A 19,310-nucleotide genomic window follows, 5' to 3' on the forward strand; every position below is an offset into this window, starting at 1 on the left:
AGGAGGGAAATACAGAGTTAATACCATGAGGGAAAGACTCTTACCATCATGAGGTAAAAGTAGCCCAGTTGCCAATGTGTGTAACTGATCCTGGTACTAAGAGCAGAAAGAATTTTCTCCCTGAGGATTTAATGAAGCAGACAGTGAGTGTGGTAGTGAATGACATCCTTAATAATATCCTCCCAGTGAACATGGCAATGAGCGTTTCTCGTAATAGCCTAACTATTGGATAACTATCTTGAGTTTTTCGACTATTTAGGATAAGTCCATATAAATCAGGCCAAAAAGGGATGCACTATTTCTGTCCCAGAACAGCTAAGGAAAACATTTATTGATGAAGTGCTACTTAAGCTTGCACAAGTTATTCATCAATAAATCATGTGCAAATGTGATACTTTTGGCCAGACAGTAAATTGCTTGGAATTATTATAGTTCCCACAGGTAGATATTCTTAACATAGCCAATAAAAGAAAAAGTATATCTACAAATGATTTCAAGCTTTTTGACACAGATAAATGTTTTATATGGGGACACAAAAGGATATTAAAAGTCTATGAAATGCAAAATTGAATGTCTCTAGGTAATCTCAAAATAAATACACCTGACATTTTAATTGCAGACTTATGCCTTAAATGTAGACTTACACTAGTAGAAAAATGTTAATGTTGACCTGACTTTCTACTTACCATTTTCCAAGTACAGCAATGTCTGTAATTGTTGAAAAAAATTTGATGAGCTCATTAATACCCAAACAGGTCAATGAACTATAGCTTGTTATTTATCCAGAGCTATGAGCTCAGATCTTGGCATGTAAGTAAAGGGAATTTATATTTAATTATTTGGCTTTGACATACATTCATTTCAACTTACAAGTTTTATATATGCATATATTCTTTTAATCTAGATTTTTAGAATACAATTTAATTTTTAAACTAATGAAGACTTTGCATTTTTACTTTTTAACCTTCCAACTTCTTCCTCCCCCCACACACATAACAGATGACTCTGTACCCGAGTTCTAAAAGAAGCAATAAACCACCTTTTCAGCTTCCTTAGCAAGAAACACATTCTTTCTTCTGCTATCTTTATGGTTCAACTTGTCTGTCTTGTCAGCTACTCAAATGGAAAGACCATATTAAACTCACTTCTATGTCTTGCAGAGTGCCTAGCCAGTGAGTACAGGCTTGTCTCTCAACCCTCTGCTCAGGAGGTGTGATGGGGAGAGAATGGGTTCCCAAAGGGCCAGGCTGTGCTGTTCTTCATGCTCAGCTCCTTGAGAGCAGTTTTTCCTCCCTGTGAGCCAGAGTCATTCCTTCTGCTCTTGACATCTTTCCCACCTTCTCTTACCCTCTCCCTTTCCTGTTCCCTTTCTCCATGTAGATATGCAATTTTATTGCTGTATATTCTAGCTTTCTATGGGTATTATTTTTCCCCTGGCCAGGGCTGCTTTAAAATCTCGCAATTAAAATGTTTTGCTTTGGATCGATTCCAGCAATTGGGGAAGATAGTTTGTTAAGGTGCATCCCACACTGATTCTGTGAAGTTTTGTAAAATGTGGAAGTTTTACTACTCAACCAGTTACATTCACAAAGAACCCCTTTATGAAATAGGAGGAGAGTTGCAGAATTTTATTTTGTTTGGAAATGTGGATTAGTCACAAGTATTATAGTATTATAAGTTAATACAAATGGGTACTCTTCAGTCAAGTGAGAGAAAATGTTGAACAGTTGTAACTATAAGTAGGTCTGCATTTCATACACATTATACCTATCATGAAACTGAAGAATGAATTTCTGGACACAAGGTTTCACGCCTATTGAAATCTATTACTGTGTGGATTGGAGAAGGATTGGGTATGGAACTTAATACTATAGGATAAATAAATCCAGGAGAAAATTGAGGAGGCTATAGAGTGATGCCAAGAATGTGACTGGTTAAGATTTTAGGTAGTTTGGAGGGATCACAGAGACTGGGTCTAGAATCCTGCTCTATCTCCCTTATAGGCATTTCCTTGTCACTTGAGGATAAGATGTCAATACTACTCTGGCATTACCTCCAGGCTCAGATGGGAGATTATTAGCAAGCGGGCTTGTAGATGTCTGCCGCTACTCTGAAGTGCTTCATCTCAGCTGGTCTTGTTCCTGGGTCCTTGAGGCAATAATGGAAGCATCTGGGGTCAATCCCCAGGGCCATCTTCCCAGGTGTGCCTCCTCCTTGCAGGATGCCTATTTCTACACCTGGGATTTTGATCAGAGCCCAGCCAGGGGATCAGGATGATGAAAGCAGGGATTTAGAAAGTTGAGTCCAGCAGTAGGTGGTCTACATAATGAATCAGACTGGGAAGAGACAGAAGACCAGTAACCAGGGGGTTGCAGTGATCAGAGTGTGCTGGGGGCTTTGAATAGGATACTGTCCTTGGAAGTATCTTGGAAGCAGCAAAGAAATGGCTAGGAAAGGAAGCAGGTCAGTTTATGAGGAGGCTTGGGTTTGGATCAGATTGAGTTTGAAGAGAATGAAATACCCAAATAGAAATGCCCATGCCGTAGTTGGAAATAAAGGACTGAAGCTCACATTATTCATTAAAAATCGAACTACTGCTTCTGGACCCAAGGGCATGAATGAGCATGTGAAGCATTGTGCCTGTTTTTGTCTTTTTATTCATGAAGGAATATGACCTCTTAATAACTAATCAGAAAGTAGCTGCCTCCCATTCCAGTTAGTACAACCAAGGCAAGTTTTTTTTTAAAGATTTTATTTATTCACTCACAAGAGACACACAGAGAGAGGCAGAGACAATGGAAGAGGGAGAAGCAGGCTCCCTATGGGGAGCCCAATATGGGACTCAATCCCAGGACCCTGGGATCACGACCTGAGCCAAAGGCAGATGTTCAACTGCTGAGCCACCCAGCCATCCCCCAAAGCGATATTTTTAGATCAAAATTCCATTATTATTCCAATAGAAGTCTTTCCTTAAATATTAGTTTGCCAGCTTACAAACAGATTGATTCATCAGCTTTTTTTTTTAAAAATCTTAAAGTAACATTTTATTTGGTAATTTTATGCAACTAGCCAGTAGATAAAAAAAGATTAATTAAAGAAAGATAGGAAAGTTTGAAGCAAAAAGAGAACAATGTTTATTTTTAAAGTAAGGTTCCCTCCAGTTGAAAGCTCCTACACTCTAAAACCATAAGGAACTATGGTTCCTTCCTATGATGAAGTCAGGGAAAGATGGGGTTTTTAATGTAAATTCACAAATGTGGTATCATTCTTAAATGTTAAATCTGTGCAGTCGTTGTTCCCAAGTCCTGGGGGATGGTGATATTGTCCAGACATGTGTCACTCAGTGGAGAATGGCTAATGCTGGCTGCTGAGTGACATCATATGATCACAACTGGGCATCACCACACATTCATTCTCTTCCCCCAGCCACCATGTTGTGAGGGTGGTGCCTAATTTTTTTTTAATTGTCTTTGATCAAATTCGTGAAACACTGGTGTTTATTTCACCTTTCATGTGAGCCAGGGGTCTTGCTAGTTACTCTCCTGCTCTGTTACGTATCTGCAAATTGAGATCTCTCAGGCCATGAAAAGTGAAGTTACCCCCCAGCTTTGCAGTGACCAAGACTCTGTTCCACAGTGAGCAGAATCACATCAGAAACTCAAAGAATCACATCAGAAATTCCACAAGGCTTCCCAGGAGACCCCGCAGGCTCTGTCCTTGGCATGTTTTAGATTTCCCCGTCTGGAAGGGGATTCGCTGCAGAGACATTTTGAAACTTTAAAACCTTTGTTAAAGACTACTTTTGTGGCATTCAGTTCCTTAATAATCTTTCATGAGCTGATTAAACACACACACACACACACACACACAACCACCTTAATTGGTTAAAGAGTTCTTCTAAGTGGTAATTGGGAGTTATGTGATTTTTCATTGCAGGAATTTGATGTACTTTACAGTCAATTACAGTTAATTAAATTCCTTTCCCCTTACTCGGGTTTTGGGTATGGAGGTGCAGGTAGTGTGATCCTTATTTCATTGGTGGAAAAGCTGAGAAATAGTTCACTCTGGGCCACACAGAAGGCGAGGTGGCCGTGGGCCAGGCTGATGTTCAGGCTTCTATCTTTACTGCCTGTTGCCTAGTTATTCTGTTCCTCTGTCAAGAAACTCAGGACACAGAGGGCCTTCAGGCCTTGCTGTTGTGTCCTCCTATTTACTCTCTTGTTTGGTTTTCTTCATTTGAGTAAGAAACTAAATAAACAGGGAGCATTTCTAAACAAAGGAATTCAATGTTCATTTCTGGAAGGCACTATGAGAGTGTGCTCTTTGGCTAAGTTTATACTGAAAGAGATGGAGAAGATTGTGATAGAACAGTGTTATTTGTGTTCAGCAGAATCCTTAAAAAAATGGAAAAAATGGTCACTTTTTATATATTCAAATGAATGGCAGTAGTTAGAAAGCAAAGTTACTACCACCTTCCTGAGAAAGTCTTTAAGTTAATACATGTGGTGTTGCATTGATGTGGGTTAACTTTTAAAAAAATGTCTCCATGACAAAAGAGTTTTATCCTTTAAAAAAAAAAAACACTGTTAGAAATCATAAGATATTTTAAATTGCATCACCTAAAAAATTTCTACTTAGTAGAATTTGCACTTATGTTTTCTTAAATACTGCAAGGTAAGTCATGAACATACTTTAAGTACTTGGATTACTTGAGTTGTGTGTCACTTGTATATTTATATATTGCCCCCCAAAAAAATGATCCTTTGTTACAAAGGAGGTCATGAAAGTGACGGAGAGTCTCCTCATCTCCACAGAGGAATCTGTATTCCACAAATAAACTAATTGAGCTTTTTAGTTTTTGAGCTATAAGCTCTTTTTGCCCCTTGGGTATCATAAACAAGAGTGGAGAAAAGCAAAGATAACTGGATAAGAACGATAAAGTAATGCTACTGAATCATAACACTTCATACCACCATTGGCTGACATTATACAACCACATCAACTTACCTACTGGAAAATGACGATGTTAAAAATCTCAAGGGAGCTCCCTTAAGCTTTAACTCATTCATTCATTCATAAATGTACCTGTGAGCCCGCCCAGCTAGAATACAATTCTATGATATTACACATTGCTCATCTAGCTAGTCATAAGATATTTGATTGTAAAGAACTTTGCTATCAAACTTTTATGTGACTTCTGTTCAGTTTTATGTAATCTGAAAATGTAAAATGGGGGGAATTTGTTGCTCAGTGTATTGCCAGCAACACTATTGTTTGTTCCTCAAAGTATGCTTTCCCCCAAATTTACTTGAGAGGCTAAATAAATGGTAGAAAAGTAGCGTTGCCTAGTTCCCAGTTTGTATAATGCTTTAGGCTGCTTTACTTTTTATTGAAAAAACACATATTCAGGTCCTATTATAAAAGTTTGCACATTGAAGAATCTATAAATAGAAGAGTTAGGGAGTAAAAGGTACCAGATTTGGTATAAGTGATCTTTTCATTTTATATGCATATACTTGTACTGTACTCATTATTAGAAATTGCATATTTGTAGGAAAAATATTAAACTCTAGGTCCCATTGTGGTCCACTAGCCTTTGCTAGTCCCACTGGCAAAGGCTGTGGCTCCTTTCCCAGCTCCTGCTGTCTGGGGGTGTGTGGCTGGCTGTGGCCTTCTGATATTTCTGGGACATGCAGGGCATTGCAGAAGCACAGGTTTCTCTTCTAGCCCTCCCTTATCTCTTTTCTGTATTTAAGTTATTTAAATCTTATAAAAATAATACATTAATATATACCCTAAAATTTAAGCCATGCAAAAGAATAACAGGGAAAGCCCCCTTCCAGATGTTTCTGTTTATATAAATATACATATGAAATTTTTATGTATGAAATGAAGTCAGACTACTTGTTATGTGACATTTTGCATTTTATATTTAATGTTTTCTTGGTGATCCTCCATATCTGCCTCAGTTCTTCTAATTACAACATTGTTTTGTACTATATGAATATATCAATAATTTATGTAACAGTTCCCTTACTGATAACATTTTGCCTTGTCTCCCAGATCAATTTTTATTATTACAACATTGTAAATATTTTTACATATTCTTTGGATATGTATCCTATTTCTGTAGGATAGCTACTTTGAAGTAGAATTGCTTGGGTCAAAGACTGTGTACATTTAAAATTTTGATAGTTCTAATGGGGAGGTGTTGTTCAATTGGTACAAAATTTTAGTTTCACAAGCTCTAGAGAGCTGCACAGCATAGTTAACAATATTGAATTGTACATTTAAAAAATGTAAGAGGGTATTTGATCTCATGGTAAGTGTAAGTATGACAAAAAGGGAAGAGACATAAAACTTTTGGAGGCAATGGATGTTCCTGTTATCTTGATTGTGGTGATGGTTTCACAGATGTACGCATGTGTCCCAACTCGTTTTTTGCATATCAGTTCCACCTCAATCTATTTTAAACAAGAAACAATATATGCACAATGAAGTTAGAGAAGTATTACAATGAAATTTTAAAATTTAAAGAGAAATAATGAAAAGTAATAAACTGACCAAGCTTGGTTTGAATAAAAAAAAAATTTTGTAGCTACTTACACAAAGCAAATACTAGTTTACACTCAATTAGTAATATACCAATGATTTTTGACCTTGAACACAGTGAAATCAGCCAGGCTCCTAAAAACTAAACAAAGCAAAAATCTCAATGCTCAGGTAATATTCATGGAAGTTTTAAACCAATTGGTGTGAAGTGGGATCTAGGCAGATTGTCTTTAAAATCTTTCCAGGGTGTTAAAATTATTTGTTTAGAAATAAGGTTCATTGTTACAAATTCTCACTAATCTACAGTCTTTTTTTATTTTGGCCAATTCCAAATGGGGAGAGAATGTATCTTTTTTATATATATAAATTTATTTTTTATTGGTGTTCAATTTGCCAACATATAGAATAACACCCAGTGCTCATCCCATCATGTGCCCCCCTCAGTGCCCGCCACCCAGTCACCCTCACCCCCCGCCCACCTCCCCCTCCACCACCCCTAGTTCGTTTCTCAGAGTTAGGAGTCTCTCATGTTCTGTCTCCCTTTCTGATATTTCCCACTCATTTTTTTCTCCTTTCCCCTTTGCTCCCTTTCACTACTTTTTATATTCCCCAAATGAACGAGACCATATAATGTTTGTCCTTCTCCGATTGACTTATTTCACTCAGCATAATACCCTCCAGTTCCATCCACATCGAAGCAAATGTTGGGTATTTGTCGTTTCTAATTGCTGAGGAATATTCCATTGTATACATAGACCACATCTTCTTTATCCATTCATCTTTCGATGGACACCGAGGCTCCTTCCACAGTTAGGCTATTGTGGACATTGCTGCTAGAAACATCGGGGTGCAGGTGTCCCGGCGTTTCACTGCATCTGTATCTTTGGGGTAAATCCCCAGCAGTGCAATTGCTGGGTCGTAGGGCAGGTCTATTTTTAACTCTTTGAGGAACCTCCACACAGTTTTCCAGAGTGGCTGCACCAGTTCACATTCCCACCAACAGTGCAAGAGGGTTCCCTTTTCTCTGCATCCTCTCCAACGTTTGTGGTTTCCTGCCTTGTTAATTTTCCCCATCCTCACTGGTGTGAGGTGGTATCTCATTGTGGTTTTGATTTGTATTTCCCTGATGGCAAGTGATGCAGAGCATTTTCTCATGTGCATGTTGGCCATGTCTATGTCTTCCTCTGTGAGATTTCTCTTCATGTCTTTTGCCCATTTCATGATTGGATTGTTTGTTTCTTTGGTGTTGAGTTTAATAAGTTCTTTATAGATCTTGGAAACTAGCCCTTTATCTGATACGTCATTTGCAAATATCTTCTCCCATTCTGTAGGTTGTCTTTTAGTTTTGTTGACTGTATCCTTTGCTGTGCAAAAGCTTCTTATCTTGATGAAGTCCCAATAGTTCATTTTTGCTTTTGTTTCTCTTGCCTTCGTGGATGTATCTTGCAAGAAGTTACTGTGGCCGAGTTCAAAAAGGGTGTTGCCTGTGTTCTTCTCTAGGATTTTGATGGAATCTTGTCTCACATTTAGATCTTTCATCCATTTTGAGCTTATCTTTGTGTCTGGTGCAAGAGAGTGGTCTAGTTTCATTCTTCTGCATGTGGATGTCCAATTTTCCCGGCACCATTTATTGAAGAGACTGTCTTTCTTCCAATGGATAGTCTTTCCTCCTTTGTCGAATATTAGTTGACCATAAAGTTGAGGGTCCACTTCTGGGTTCTCTATTCTGTTCCATTGATCTATGTGTCTGTTTTTGTGCCAGTACCACACTGTCTTGATGACCACAGCTTTGTAGTACAACCTGAAATCTGGCATTGTGATGCCCCCAGCTATGGTTTTCTTTTTTAAAATTCCCCTGGCTATTCAGGGTCTTTTCTGATTCCACACAAATCTTAAAATAATTTGTTCCAACTGAGAGAAGGTATCTTGTGTGAATTTGCATATTCCTGATTAGTAGTGAAGTTGATAAATATTTTCATGTGTCCAATAGCCATTGCATTGTATATCTTGCCTATTTTTCTGTGGTTGTGTTTTGAATCTTAATACAAATTAACCCTTTGTTATAGTATTTGTAAGTATTTTCTTTCAGTTTCTCATGTCTTTTTATCTACTCTTCTGTTTGAAAACTTTAAAATTGTACATTAGTAAATATATTGATTTTCCTTCATAGCTTATAAAATTTTGTGTATTAAGAGCTAAGAAGATTTTTCTGATGTCATTTCAAGAGAACAAAAATTTTTTATTTCCTCCTTGTAGGTTTATAGTTTTAAAAAAATGTTTAGAAGTTGCTTCTATCTTGATGTCATTTTATGTATAGTGTGAGGCAGGGATCTAATTTTACTTTTTTTTTTCTTTGATGGAGATTCAGTTGTATCAACACAGATAATTGGCTTCTCCACTCTTTCCTCAAGTGATCTGAGATATTACCTATATCAAGTATTGTCATCTCATATGTGAGAGTTTCTTTCTGGATCCTTCTCTATTACATTGAGTTATTTGGATGCTCCCATGCCAGGCCCATGCTGTTTTAATTACTGCTACTTTGGTGTATTTTAATACTTGATTGGCCAGAGAGTTTTCTTAAATTCTTTAAAACTACTTTTTGCATATTTTCCATTCCAGATCATTTTTAGAAAAGTTGAAAATCAAATAAAAAAAAAAACCCTCAAAAATGCTACCGGGGATTTTGGCTGGTCTACATGAATTTATAAATTATTTTGGATAAATTGCAATTTTTTCAAGCTTTTATTTAAATTCCAGTTAGTTAACCACAGTGTAATATTAGCTTCAGGTGTACAACTTAGTGATTCAGCACTTAAATACAACACCCGGCGTCCATCACAACAAATGCTCTCCTTAATCCCCATCCCCTACTTAACACCTCCCTGCCTCCCCCCTCCCTTCTGGTAGCCATCAGTTTGTTCTTTCTAGTTAAGAGTCTGTTTCTTTTTCTTGGTTTTCCTTTCTTCCCACCCCCATGTTCATTTTTTTTAATTCTTAAATTCCACATATGAGTGAAATCCTATGGTATTTGTCTTTCTCTAACTGACCTATTTCAATTAGCATTATACTCGCTCTATCCATGCCATTGCAAATGGCAAGATTTCACTCTTTTGATGGCTGAGTAATATTCCGTTGTATATATGCCACATCTTCTTTATCCATTCATCAGTCAATGGACATTTGGGCTTTTTCCATAATTTGGCTATTGTTGATAATGCTGCTATAAATATTCCCTTTTTCCATTCCCTTTGAATTAGTATATTTGTATCCTTTGGTTAATGCTGCTATTTCCTGTATTATAATTTTATCCATTCTGACTGGTGTGAGGTGATATCTCATTGTAGTTTTAATTTGTATGTCCCTAATGATGAGTGATGTTGAAAATTTTTTAATGTGTGTCTGTTGGCCATCTGGATATCTTCTTTGGAGAAATGTCTGTTTATATCTTCTTTCCATTTTTTAATTGGGTTGTGTTTTGGGTGTTGAGTTTTATAAATTCTTTATAGATTTTGGATACCAACTCTTTGTCAACTCGTATGTCATTTGTAAAAATCTTTTCCCATCCCATAGGTTGCCTTTTAGTTTTATTGATTGTTTCCTTTGCTGTGTAGAAGCTTTTTATCTGATGAAGTTCCAGTAGTTAATATTTGCATTTATTTTCCTTGCCTCAAGAGAAGCTGATGTCAAAGGTTAGGGCTGATGTCAAAGAGGTTGCTGCCTGTGTTCTCCTCTAGGATTTTAATGATTTCCTGTCTCACATTTAGGTCTTTAATCCATCTTGAATTTATTTCTGTGGATGGTGTAAGAAAAAGATCTACTTTCAATCTTTAGCATGTCGCTGTCCAGTTTTTCCAACACTTTGTTGGAGAGACTATCTTTTTTCCATTAGATATTCTTTCTTGCATTGTCAAAGATTAATTGACCATATAGTTGTGGGCTTGCAAATTTTAATATCATTCAGTTATCCTATTCAGGAACATGGTATGACCATTCATTTATTTTTAAATTTGTATGTATTTTAGTAAAACTTAATAGCTTCTTTTCCACATATTTTCAACATACTGTGAGATTTACTCCTTGATATTTTTGTTATTATTTTGCTAATACTGGCATGGGAACATTTTTCAAATTATGCATTGTGATTTGTTATTCCTAGTGTATGGGGGAGTTACTCATTTTTAATGTGGCCCTTATATCCACTTTATTGAGCTATTTTTATTAATTATCATAATTATTCAGTATAGTCTTCCAAATCTTTTTAGAAAGGCAGTTATATTTGCTACAAATTTTTCCTCATTGCAGTGACTAGGACATTCCAGCAGATTATCTATTTCTGTAAATGTTCCATGTCTGTTTAAAAGGAATGTGTAGGGAATGCTTGCATTGTTCCTTACCCATTCCCAATAAAAATTCTCAGCAAGCTTGTAATACAACAGTTTGAGTCTAATTTCTTTTTTCCTCTGGAACAATATTTTCTCATTTTCTTTCCTGGAGTTCTATTGAGTCTCATCTCTTGAGTCTTAGGTTTATGAGTGCTGAATCATCAGTATAAAGCCAGTTTGCAAATAAACAGAAAGCAAAGCAATATATTTTACTATTTTGACTTACGTGCTCATATGCCATTCACTCTGAGCATTGACTTTTTACCATTTCTCATCCTGGGACATGAAGAGTATCTGTAAGCCAACCTCTGTGCTGGGTGCCAGGCCCTCTGTCATCATTAATAAACAGTCACTGGCAGGCTTCACTTTTCTTGCTCTCTGAGTGGCATATTTGGAGGAAAAAATGCTGAAATCATTGAAAGTCAGTTGGATGGCTGTGTGATGGCTGTATCTCCTCACCAGGTCTCACCCACTGCCCCTTGATTACAGACGGTGGGGAGCAAAAGAAGGGCCTCCACTCCCGATTGTGCCTCTGACTGCCTTCTTATCTCACTGTCACCATGTGGGACTCTACAGGAAGCTCCAAATGATGGCTCTGGGAGCATGTAGCCTATCAGAGTTTCGTCTACTTGTTTTATAGTATCCTTTTCTGAATCAAGTTACTTGAAGTCTTTATGACACAAATAAGTATCCTTGACCTCTTAATCCCAGTTACCTCCTCTCTGGATAGCTGTAGTAACCTGCATGGTCTCCATATGTTCCATCTGCCCCCTCCCTACAGGGGGCCCTTTAGCTGGAATGATCTTTTAAAAATGTACGCAACTCATGTGAGTCCTCCCACTCTCCTCCAAAACAATACCCTTGAATATTTCCTATTAATCTTGAATGAAGATTAAAATCCTCAACCTGGCCTATGGGTGCAGCAGATTCCTTTGCCCACTTAATTTTTTAGCTCATCTTGGATCATTTGCCACCCAGGCTCTGGGTCTCAGCCACACTGGCCTTCGTTAGGTCTTAAACAGGCCATGTTCCAATCCTCCTTAGGGTTTTACACATACTGTTTCCTCTGACTGGTGTGCCTTTCATCATGTCCGACCTCCTTCACCAGGGAAGGCTCCTACTCTGTCCACACTTCAGTCCAGACATAGTTTCCTCAGGGAAACTTTTCCTGATGTCCTGGCCTAGAGTCCCCTGTTGCAAACATCCATAACCCTGTGCCACTTTTCTGTATAACACTTCTTAAAGTTTTCATTTATTTGGATGGGCTTAACAATTAAGATCTTTCTTCTCCACTAAGCTTTATGAGCTCCACGAGGCAAAAACTAGATCTGTTTTTGTCTACCAGGATGTCTCTAGTTCCTGGTATCAGACATGGTGAATAACTGCAAATTTGTTGAATGAAAGAATTAAAAAATGGTTGGATGGTTGGAGGCATCTGGCTCCCTGATTTAGTCTCAGATACATTCTTCATCTCAATTTCATAAGCATTTATTTCTCTTTTATCAGCAGTAAGAGGATTGGAGGTAGATATTACTCTATGTACCAGATAAGGTAATACTTTTTTTTTCAAAGATGTTATTTAAAACACTGAGAAACATTGTTTAGAAGAGTGCCTATTGATCTTGTCTTTCCAAAAGAAATTTTGAGAAAAATGAAGGAAAAAGCAAGATCTCTTCAACTTTCACATATTAGCAACATGATTGTGATAATGATAATGAACAAAGGCCTCCCAGTCTCAGAAAGGAATGTGAACTGCGAAGTATCTGAAGGCTGACAGAGCCTGGAAATGTCTGAGAAGACGCAGGGGCAGGATGACAACTAGCAAAACAACTTGCATTAATTTAAGAAGTGGAAAAGCTTATTGGAAGCATTCTTCAAAACCCTTCAGAAACTAGTAAAATAATATTTTACTATGTTTTCTCCAGCTCTTAAAACTTCACAAATGCAAATACATGATAAAATGTGAAAATAAGTATTGGCAACTAATTACATTCTCAGGGGAGATTTAATTGAAAAATAAGCATATTTGCACTGCTTCTTCTTAGTAAGATGTTTATGGCATCTGGTCAAAGTAGAACAAACATTTGAAAATCCTTTGACATAGCTGGTATTTAAAGAATAGCAATTGGCTAACATTTGTGGCTCTGTATGTTGAATATTTTGGCTCCCATTCGCTGGTATTCATTCTGAAAGATTTATAATCCTTTGGGGAGTGTGGTCAGTGACAAGAGTAGAACTAAATCCTGAAATGTGGAAAAACTAACTTTCCCTAATATAAAACTGTTCTAAAAAAAAAACTCTCAAGTCTATGAATATGTTTCCAGATTTTCAGAAAAAAAGCTGCTGATTTACAGAGTTTTTTTCTATAAGGATCTAACTTCTCAATGATAAAAGAAAATTTTCCATCCTTTGGCTTCAAAAGTGGCTTAGAGATCATTTAGAAAAATATAGTGTCTTACCTTTTGGGCATCTACCACAAGTACACAATTCCTTAAAATTGTTATGTCATTGGTTATGGTGCATATGATGAAATCAAGCACACAAGATAGAAATAATCTAGAAGAGAAAAATTAAGAGACCTCGAAATGAAATAGGAAAGAATGACTGTGCGGAATGTGTAAGTAGGAAAGTGCTACCAAAGAAAATACAATGCAAGTATAGCAGTCAAGAAAGTCCTCTATCACACACCACTGAGAACGCCAGGACAGCATGCTCTGCCTCGGAGTTTGGTGTGTGTGTGTGGACTCTGTTGGCTTGACTGAGGCATGACATGCTGTTTGATACCTTCTTGCTTTCAAGTCATGCTTGAGTCTGAAGGCACTGCCTAAAGAACTCTATCTGAAGCTCCTGGTTTGCATTTTTAAACTTTTCATGTGGGAGCCCACCCAGCTCTCCTCCTCCAGGTACACCAGGGGAATTTTTGGGCTCCTTTTAACCCAATTAAATTCAACAAAAGAATTGTTAAATAATTGTTTCTCTCGCTTTCTCTTTTTTTTTTTATATATTATGATTAGCATTTAGATTCTTCTTTATGATTTATGAAATATCTGCCTTCTGTTTTTAAAAAGAAAGGCATCAAAAGTGCTAATGTGTGTTTGAAGAGGTCCTGTACCCCAAAACAAGGGAGATTATAAAATTGAATGTAATAAGGATTTACTATTTTATGTTTCAAAATGAACTGTAGGACGATTGGTGGTGGTAAAAATTTCTCTTGATATAAACAAAGACATTAAAAGCTATGGGAAGAAAACTCCTTATTTTCAATGTAAATAGTAAAGTGAAGGCTTTTGCCATTCTCAACTTCATCTTGAATATAGAGGACAGCCTGGATTACTCAGGAAGAAAATTAATATGAAAAGCAGACTGACAATGGTTTCAGCACAGGATAGTGGTTTGTAATATTTTTAGAGATGTGGAGGGGCTTTTATGGACGCATTAAGAGGAAAGGCTGAAGTCTAAACCTTTCTATCTTTTTGATGCTTGCCCTCTTATAATCCCATTTCAGCTTATTTTAAAAGTAACACATCATGTTGTATTCACAAAAGGATTTGTGTGTGTGTGAGATATGAAGGAGGAGGTTGGGCTGCTTGGATATAATTTCCACTTTTGTGTAAATGTATATATTGTATCTATGAACATGTATCTGTAATATAGCAATATAAAGTCATAATCAGCAAATGAGAATAAACATATTTTGTAGGTGTCTTTCTTCAAAAAGGAAAGAGATTTATTTGAGGCCATTCATACTGTGTTTTGAGGTAGAGACCGAAGGCCATCTTTCATGAGCACCTTTTACAAAAATAGTTTATCCTTAGCTCCATTAGAAACATTGCTCTTGTGTCTTATGAACTATTTCGGTGCTTATACTGGAACTCTTATTTACCATCCCGTCTTAATAGGAGGAGAAGTAATATGTACTATGTTGCATCCATCAGAAGATTTTTTAAAGCATTAATGATGGGTGGACATTGCTTAAGAATTCCTGCAATGAATTCTGATTATAATTTCCTGGTGCATCTGTTTCACTGATCAATCATTACATTCTTTTAAATTCTCCCAGATTGTTTTACCTTAAAGGAGCCATTCCCCACTACCTTTTACAGCTGGTGATTAGCCAAGCAGACATTGATCACATGATTCTCAACACTGGGACAGCATTTTGCATGCGATACTGAAGGCTACCTTTTTGTCCTTTATCCATACACGGAGTCATCTCCAGTTCCTAATGGGCTCGCCACCTCCTTCCCAACCCCATGGCCCCTCTCCCACTTAATCCTGGTCCCAGCATGGTTTGTTGTACTGCTTCCCACATGGTTTCCCTTTCCTCAGGTTTTTCCCTGTTCCAGACTGTTCTACATACATCTGTGAGAATAATTTCCAGACACGGTTTGGATTGCACAGTATGCTGTTCAAGAACTCCAGGGACGGCCTGTTACCTCTGCATAAAACTTACATTCCTCAGTGGATTTCTCAAGGCTTGCCCCTCGACTCTATTTAATGTACTAATACCACCTAATGCTCTAGCTGTTTAAAGCAGACAGACCACCTTTAAATGTTGACTCTTAATTGGAATAATGTTTTATGATACTCTGTAAAGCTTTTTTGTGCTTCAACTCTACATGATTCATTTAACAAATTATAACCCACTCGGAGAACTTAAAAAAATTTAACATGCCATGTATGGGGAGACACATTTCCCAGTTCATGGATTCATAACCATTAAGGAAATTTCTATAGAAGCGTGATCTTATTTAACCTTTCCATGGCCTTGCGTTTCGTAGGAAGGAAAAGAGATAGCTACAGTGATTGCATTGCGTTCAATAAAAGATTTCAACTTGGCGCAAGAGACCTGCCAGTTGGCAATCAGAGATGTTGGAGGCCTTAAAGTTTTGATAAATTTACTGGATACTGATGAATTCAGATATAAGGTGAGTGGCTTACCTCACGTGGGTGATGAGCCTTGTTCATACCTCTTTGTGCTTCTCTTTTTACTGATACGTCTCTGCTACCTCTGCCTAGTTCTTTTCTTTGCCTGCTCATCTCACTGATAGCTTGTTCCTTTTGTTCGCTGCTCTTCTCTTCTTGGCTGTGCTTTATCTTCTGGTTCATTTCCAGAACCTTTTCTATGTGCTTCTTAAATGATGAATGTTTGTCTGCATAATTGAAGGAAAATAAGGAGGCTATGTGTAACACCTGGGAACAGAAGGCATTTCCTTTAAAAACTTCATGAGGGGGATCCCTGGGTGGCGCAGCGGTTTGGCGCCTGCCTTTGGCCCAGGGCGCGATCTTGGACACACGGGATCGAATCCCACGTTGGGCTCCCGGTGCATGGAGCCTGCTCCTCCCCCTGCCTGTGTCTCTGCCTCTCTCTCTCTCTCTCTCTGTGTGTGACTATCATAAATAAATTAAAAAAAAAATAAATAAAAATAAAAATAAAAACTTCATGAGGGAAGGATTTGAGGTAGACTTGGAATTTTTAAAACTCTAGGACTGGTTATGTATTAAGCACTTATTTTCACCTCTAACTCCTATTTTCTCATTTAGATTGGTTCATTAGAAATCCTAAAGGAAATCAGTCATAATCCTCAAATCAGACGTAATATTGTTGACCTTGGGGGCTTACCAATTATGGTTAATATACTTGATTCTCCACATAAGAGACTGAAATGCCTGGCAGCTGAGACAATCGCAAATGTTGCCAAGTTTAGAAGAGCCCGACGGGCAGTGAGACACCATGGAGGCATTACCAAACTGGTGAGTACCTCTGCCATTGTCATCAGCACACCACCTGCCACCAAGATGTCACCTCTCTGCTGTCCTTCCTGGCCACTCCTGGATGTTAAATAACCATAGGTGTGTTCCAGGAACCTTCTTTGGTATAACGTCCTCAAAAACTGTTTTTGTGTATTCACATTAGCAACTGGCCAGAAAACAGGTCTGATCTTATTTTTCAAAGATATATACATCTAAATAAGAGATGTAATTTACACCTACCACATTGGTAGGGAGATGTTTATGTGTGTGTGTAATGTCGGGAAGTGTAGTCCATGCTCTCTGCTCTGGTGAGCTCACCATGAGGACTGCCTCCCAAGGAGACTGTCAGAGCAACAGACATTTATTCATCTCATTGTTACTTATGATAGTGACAACTGAAAACTATGTTTACCATATGAGATCAGTAAAATAATATGAAGTGTATCTCGAGGAAACATGCATCATCAGCTATCAGTATATAATATTATATAAAATTATGACAGGATCAAAACCTGATTGACACATATGACTCCAATTTTCAAAGACTTACCTAACAAGTATATAACAAGTTTTCTATAAAAACATGTGAAATAAATACACAAAATTGTACGCAGGTGTTTCCTCTGAAATAACTACCAATTTTTCTTCATATTTTTCCATATTTGCCAATTTATTGTGTATTATTTTTATAATTTAAAAAATGATTATATCAATAACTGTCACTGAAAGAAATAAGTGAACATTCTGTTCAACACTCATGTCAAGAAAACGTAGGGCATTAAGGAAATGCATTTTCATCCACCTTCCAAAGGATCTTGTGTTCCTCCTATAGCATTTACATACTGGACAGTCTCCACTTCTATAGTTTGAGTTCCTTGAGATAAGAGATGTGTCTTACTTATCTTACTGTCATCTACAGCACTTAGCCCAGTACCCTACACATATGAAAGGTTAATAAATATACATTGAATCAATATGCATTTAATAGGAATGCATACACAGTGAAATGTGTTTAGAAATTTACTGAGAGATTCTGTGTACGGATCTTCCTTGATTTACAATGGAGTTATATGTCCAGATAAACCCATTGTAAGTTGAAAATACCGTAAGTTGAAATGCATTTAAGTTGAAATGCATTTAATACAGCTAACATACTGAATATCACAGATTAGCCTTGCCTACCTTAAACATGCTCAAAATACTTAGCCTCTAGTTGGGCAAAATTATCTAACACAAAGCCTATTTTATAATAAAGCATTGATATCTCTTGTAATTTACTGAATCTGTACAGAAAGTGAAAACACAATGGCTACAGATTGGGAACAAAATGGTTGTAACCATATCAGTTGCTTACCCTTGTGATGTTGTGGCTGACAGAGCTGAGGCTTGCTGCCACTGCCCAGCATCACAAGAATGTAACATACATATTACTAGCTCAGATAAAATTCCAAATAGGATTTCTACTGAATGCATATCACTTTCACACCATAGTAAAGTTGAAAAATAAGTTGAACCATCATAAATTGGGGACCGTCTGATGTCACTTGTAATCTGTAGATCACAATAGAGTGTAATTATTTGCTTCAAAAATAAGATAGATTTATGGCTGCATAGATGGATAAATAGATGGTTAGCTATGAGATAAAACAAATGTGATAATGTTAATTATAGAATCTAGGGAATGTATACATTTTTTGCTGTATAATCACTGTACAACTCTTTCAGCCATTGTGTATGTTTGAAAATTTTTCATAATAAAATGTTGGGGAAAGGTAATTATTAGTATGATTATCAGTGTTCTGCTTAAGTAATGAAGTAATACATTAGGCTGATGTGGCTGTCTACTGGAATTATGAATAATGTATAGAATAAATGAATAATGTAACTTAAAACTATAAATTTTAGTAAATTTCTTTTATGAGAGTCTTATATATCACATTCGGGGACTTAGAATTTGGTACCTGAATTGCAATTACTTAGTCAAGATAATGCTACACATTTTAATATAATCTTACATGATAGCTAAGTTAGGAATGGGAAAGAAGAGTAATAGATCAACCATTAATAGACTTGTAATTACTAGGTTGAGAACACATCTGAGAAAGATCAGGATTGGTAATCCATTTTTGGTTTGCTAACAATATGAGGGTAGATGACATACAGATAAGAGTCCCTCACTAAAATGGGAAGAGAGGGAGATCACTCAGTACAGAGATGGAACAGTGGGCTTGTCATGACATCAGAGCAAGGGAATGGAGGTTAAAAGAAGAGCAGGCAGGAGGCCATTGACCACAGTGGGGTTTGGGCACTTAGATGGAGATAGATCTCGAAAGAGGCACACCTGGTAGAAACCTGGGCAGAAGTTAAGAATTCTGAGCAAGCAGAAAGAATGCATCCATGCAGGGAAGGATTGTAAGAACCCGGGCTGCAGATATAGTATACAAATCTTGTTAATATAAATGTAACAGCCATATTAATATTAATACAATCTTGGTGAGATTAAATTTCTTGTAGGAAGGAAATGTAAAGGCTCCCAGATCTGGAGGAAGATATATTTTGAAGGGTTCTGTTTCTTTGCTTTCACTGACTATTTCTGTGTAGTATGAAAATTAATTCGTA

General features: G+C 37.1%; 1 protein-coding gene across 18 annotated transcripts in view; it reads left to right on the forward strand.

Moving 5' to 3' along the window:
* Positions 1-19,310, forward strand: part of LOC144309644 (outer dynein arm-docking complex subunit 2-like) — a 266,940-nt gene that overhangs the window by 78,598 nt on the left and 169,032 nt on the right. For all 18 annotated transcript variants that reach the window (XR_013375578.1, XM_077890722.1, XM_077890721.1 and 15 more), the window contains 2 exons: positions 15,719-15,865; positions 16,482-16,691. Coding sequence is in view for 17 of the 18 variants with exons in the window: in XM_077890722.1 (XP_077746848.1) it covers positions 15,719-15,865; positions 16,482-16,691 (357 nt within the window). In the remaining variant the exon portion in view is untranslated. The remainder of the gene's footprint in view (positions 1-15,718; positions 15,866-16,481; positions 16,692-19,310) is intronic.

The sequence above is a fragment of the Canis aureus genome, unplaced genomic scaffold (genome assembly GCF_053574225.1).
Source record: "Canis aureus isolate CA01 unplaced genomic scaffold, VMU_Caureus_v.1.0 ptg000132l_RagTag, whole genome shotgun sequence".
Lineage (NCBI taxonomy): Eukaryota > Metazoa > Chordata > Mammalia > Carnivora > Canidae > Canis > Canis aureus.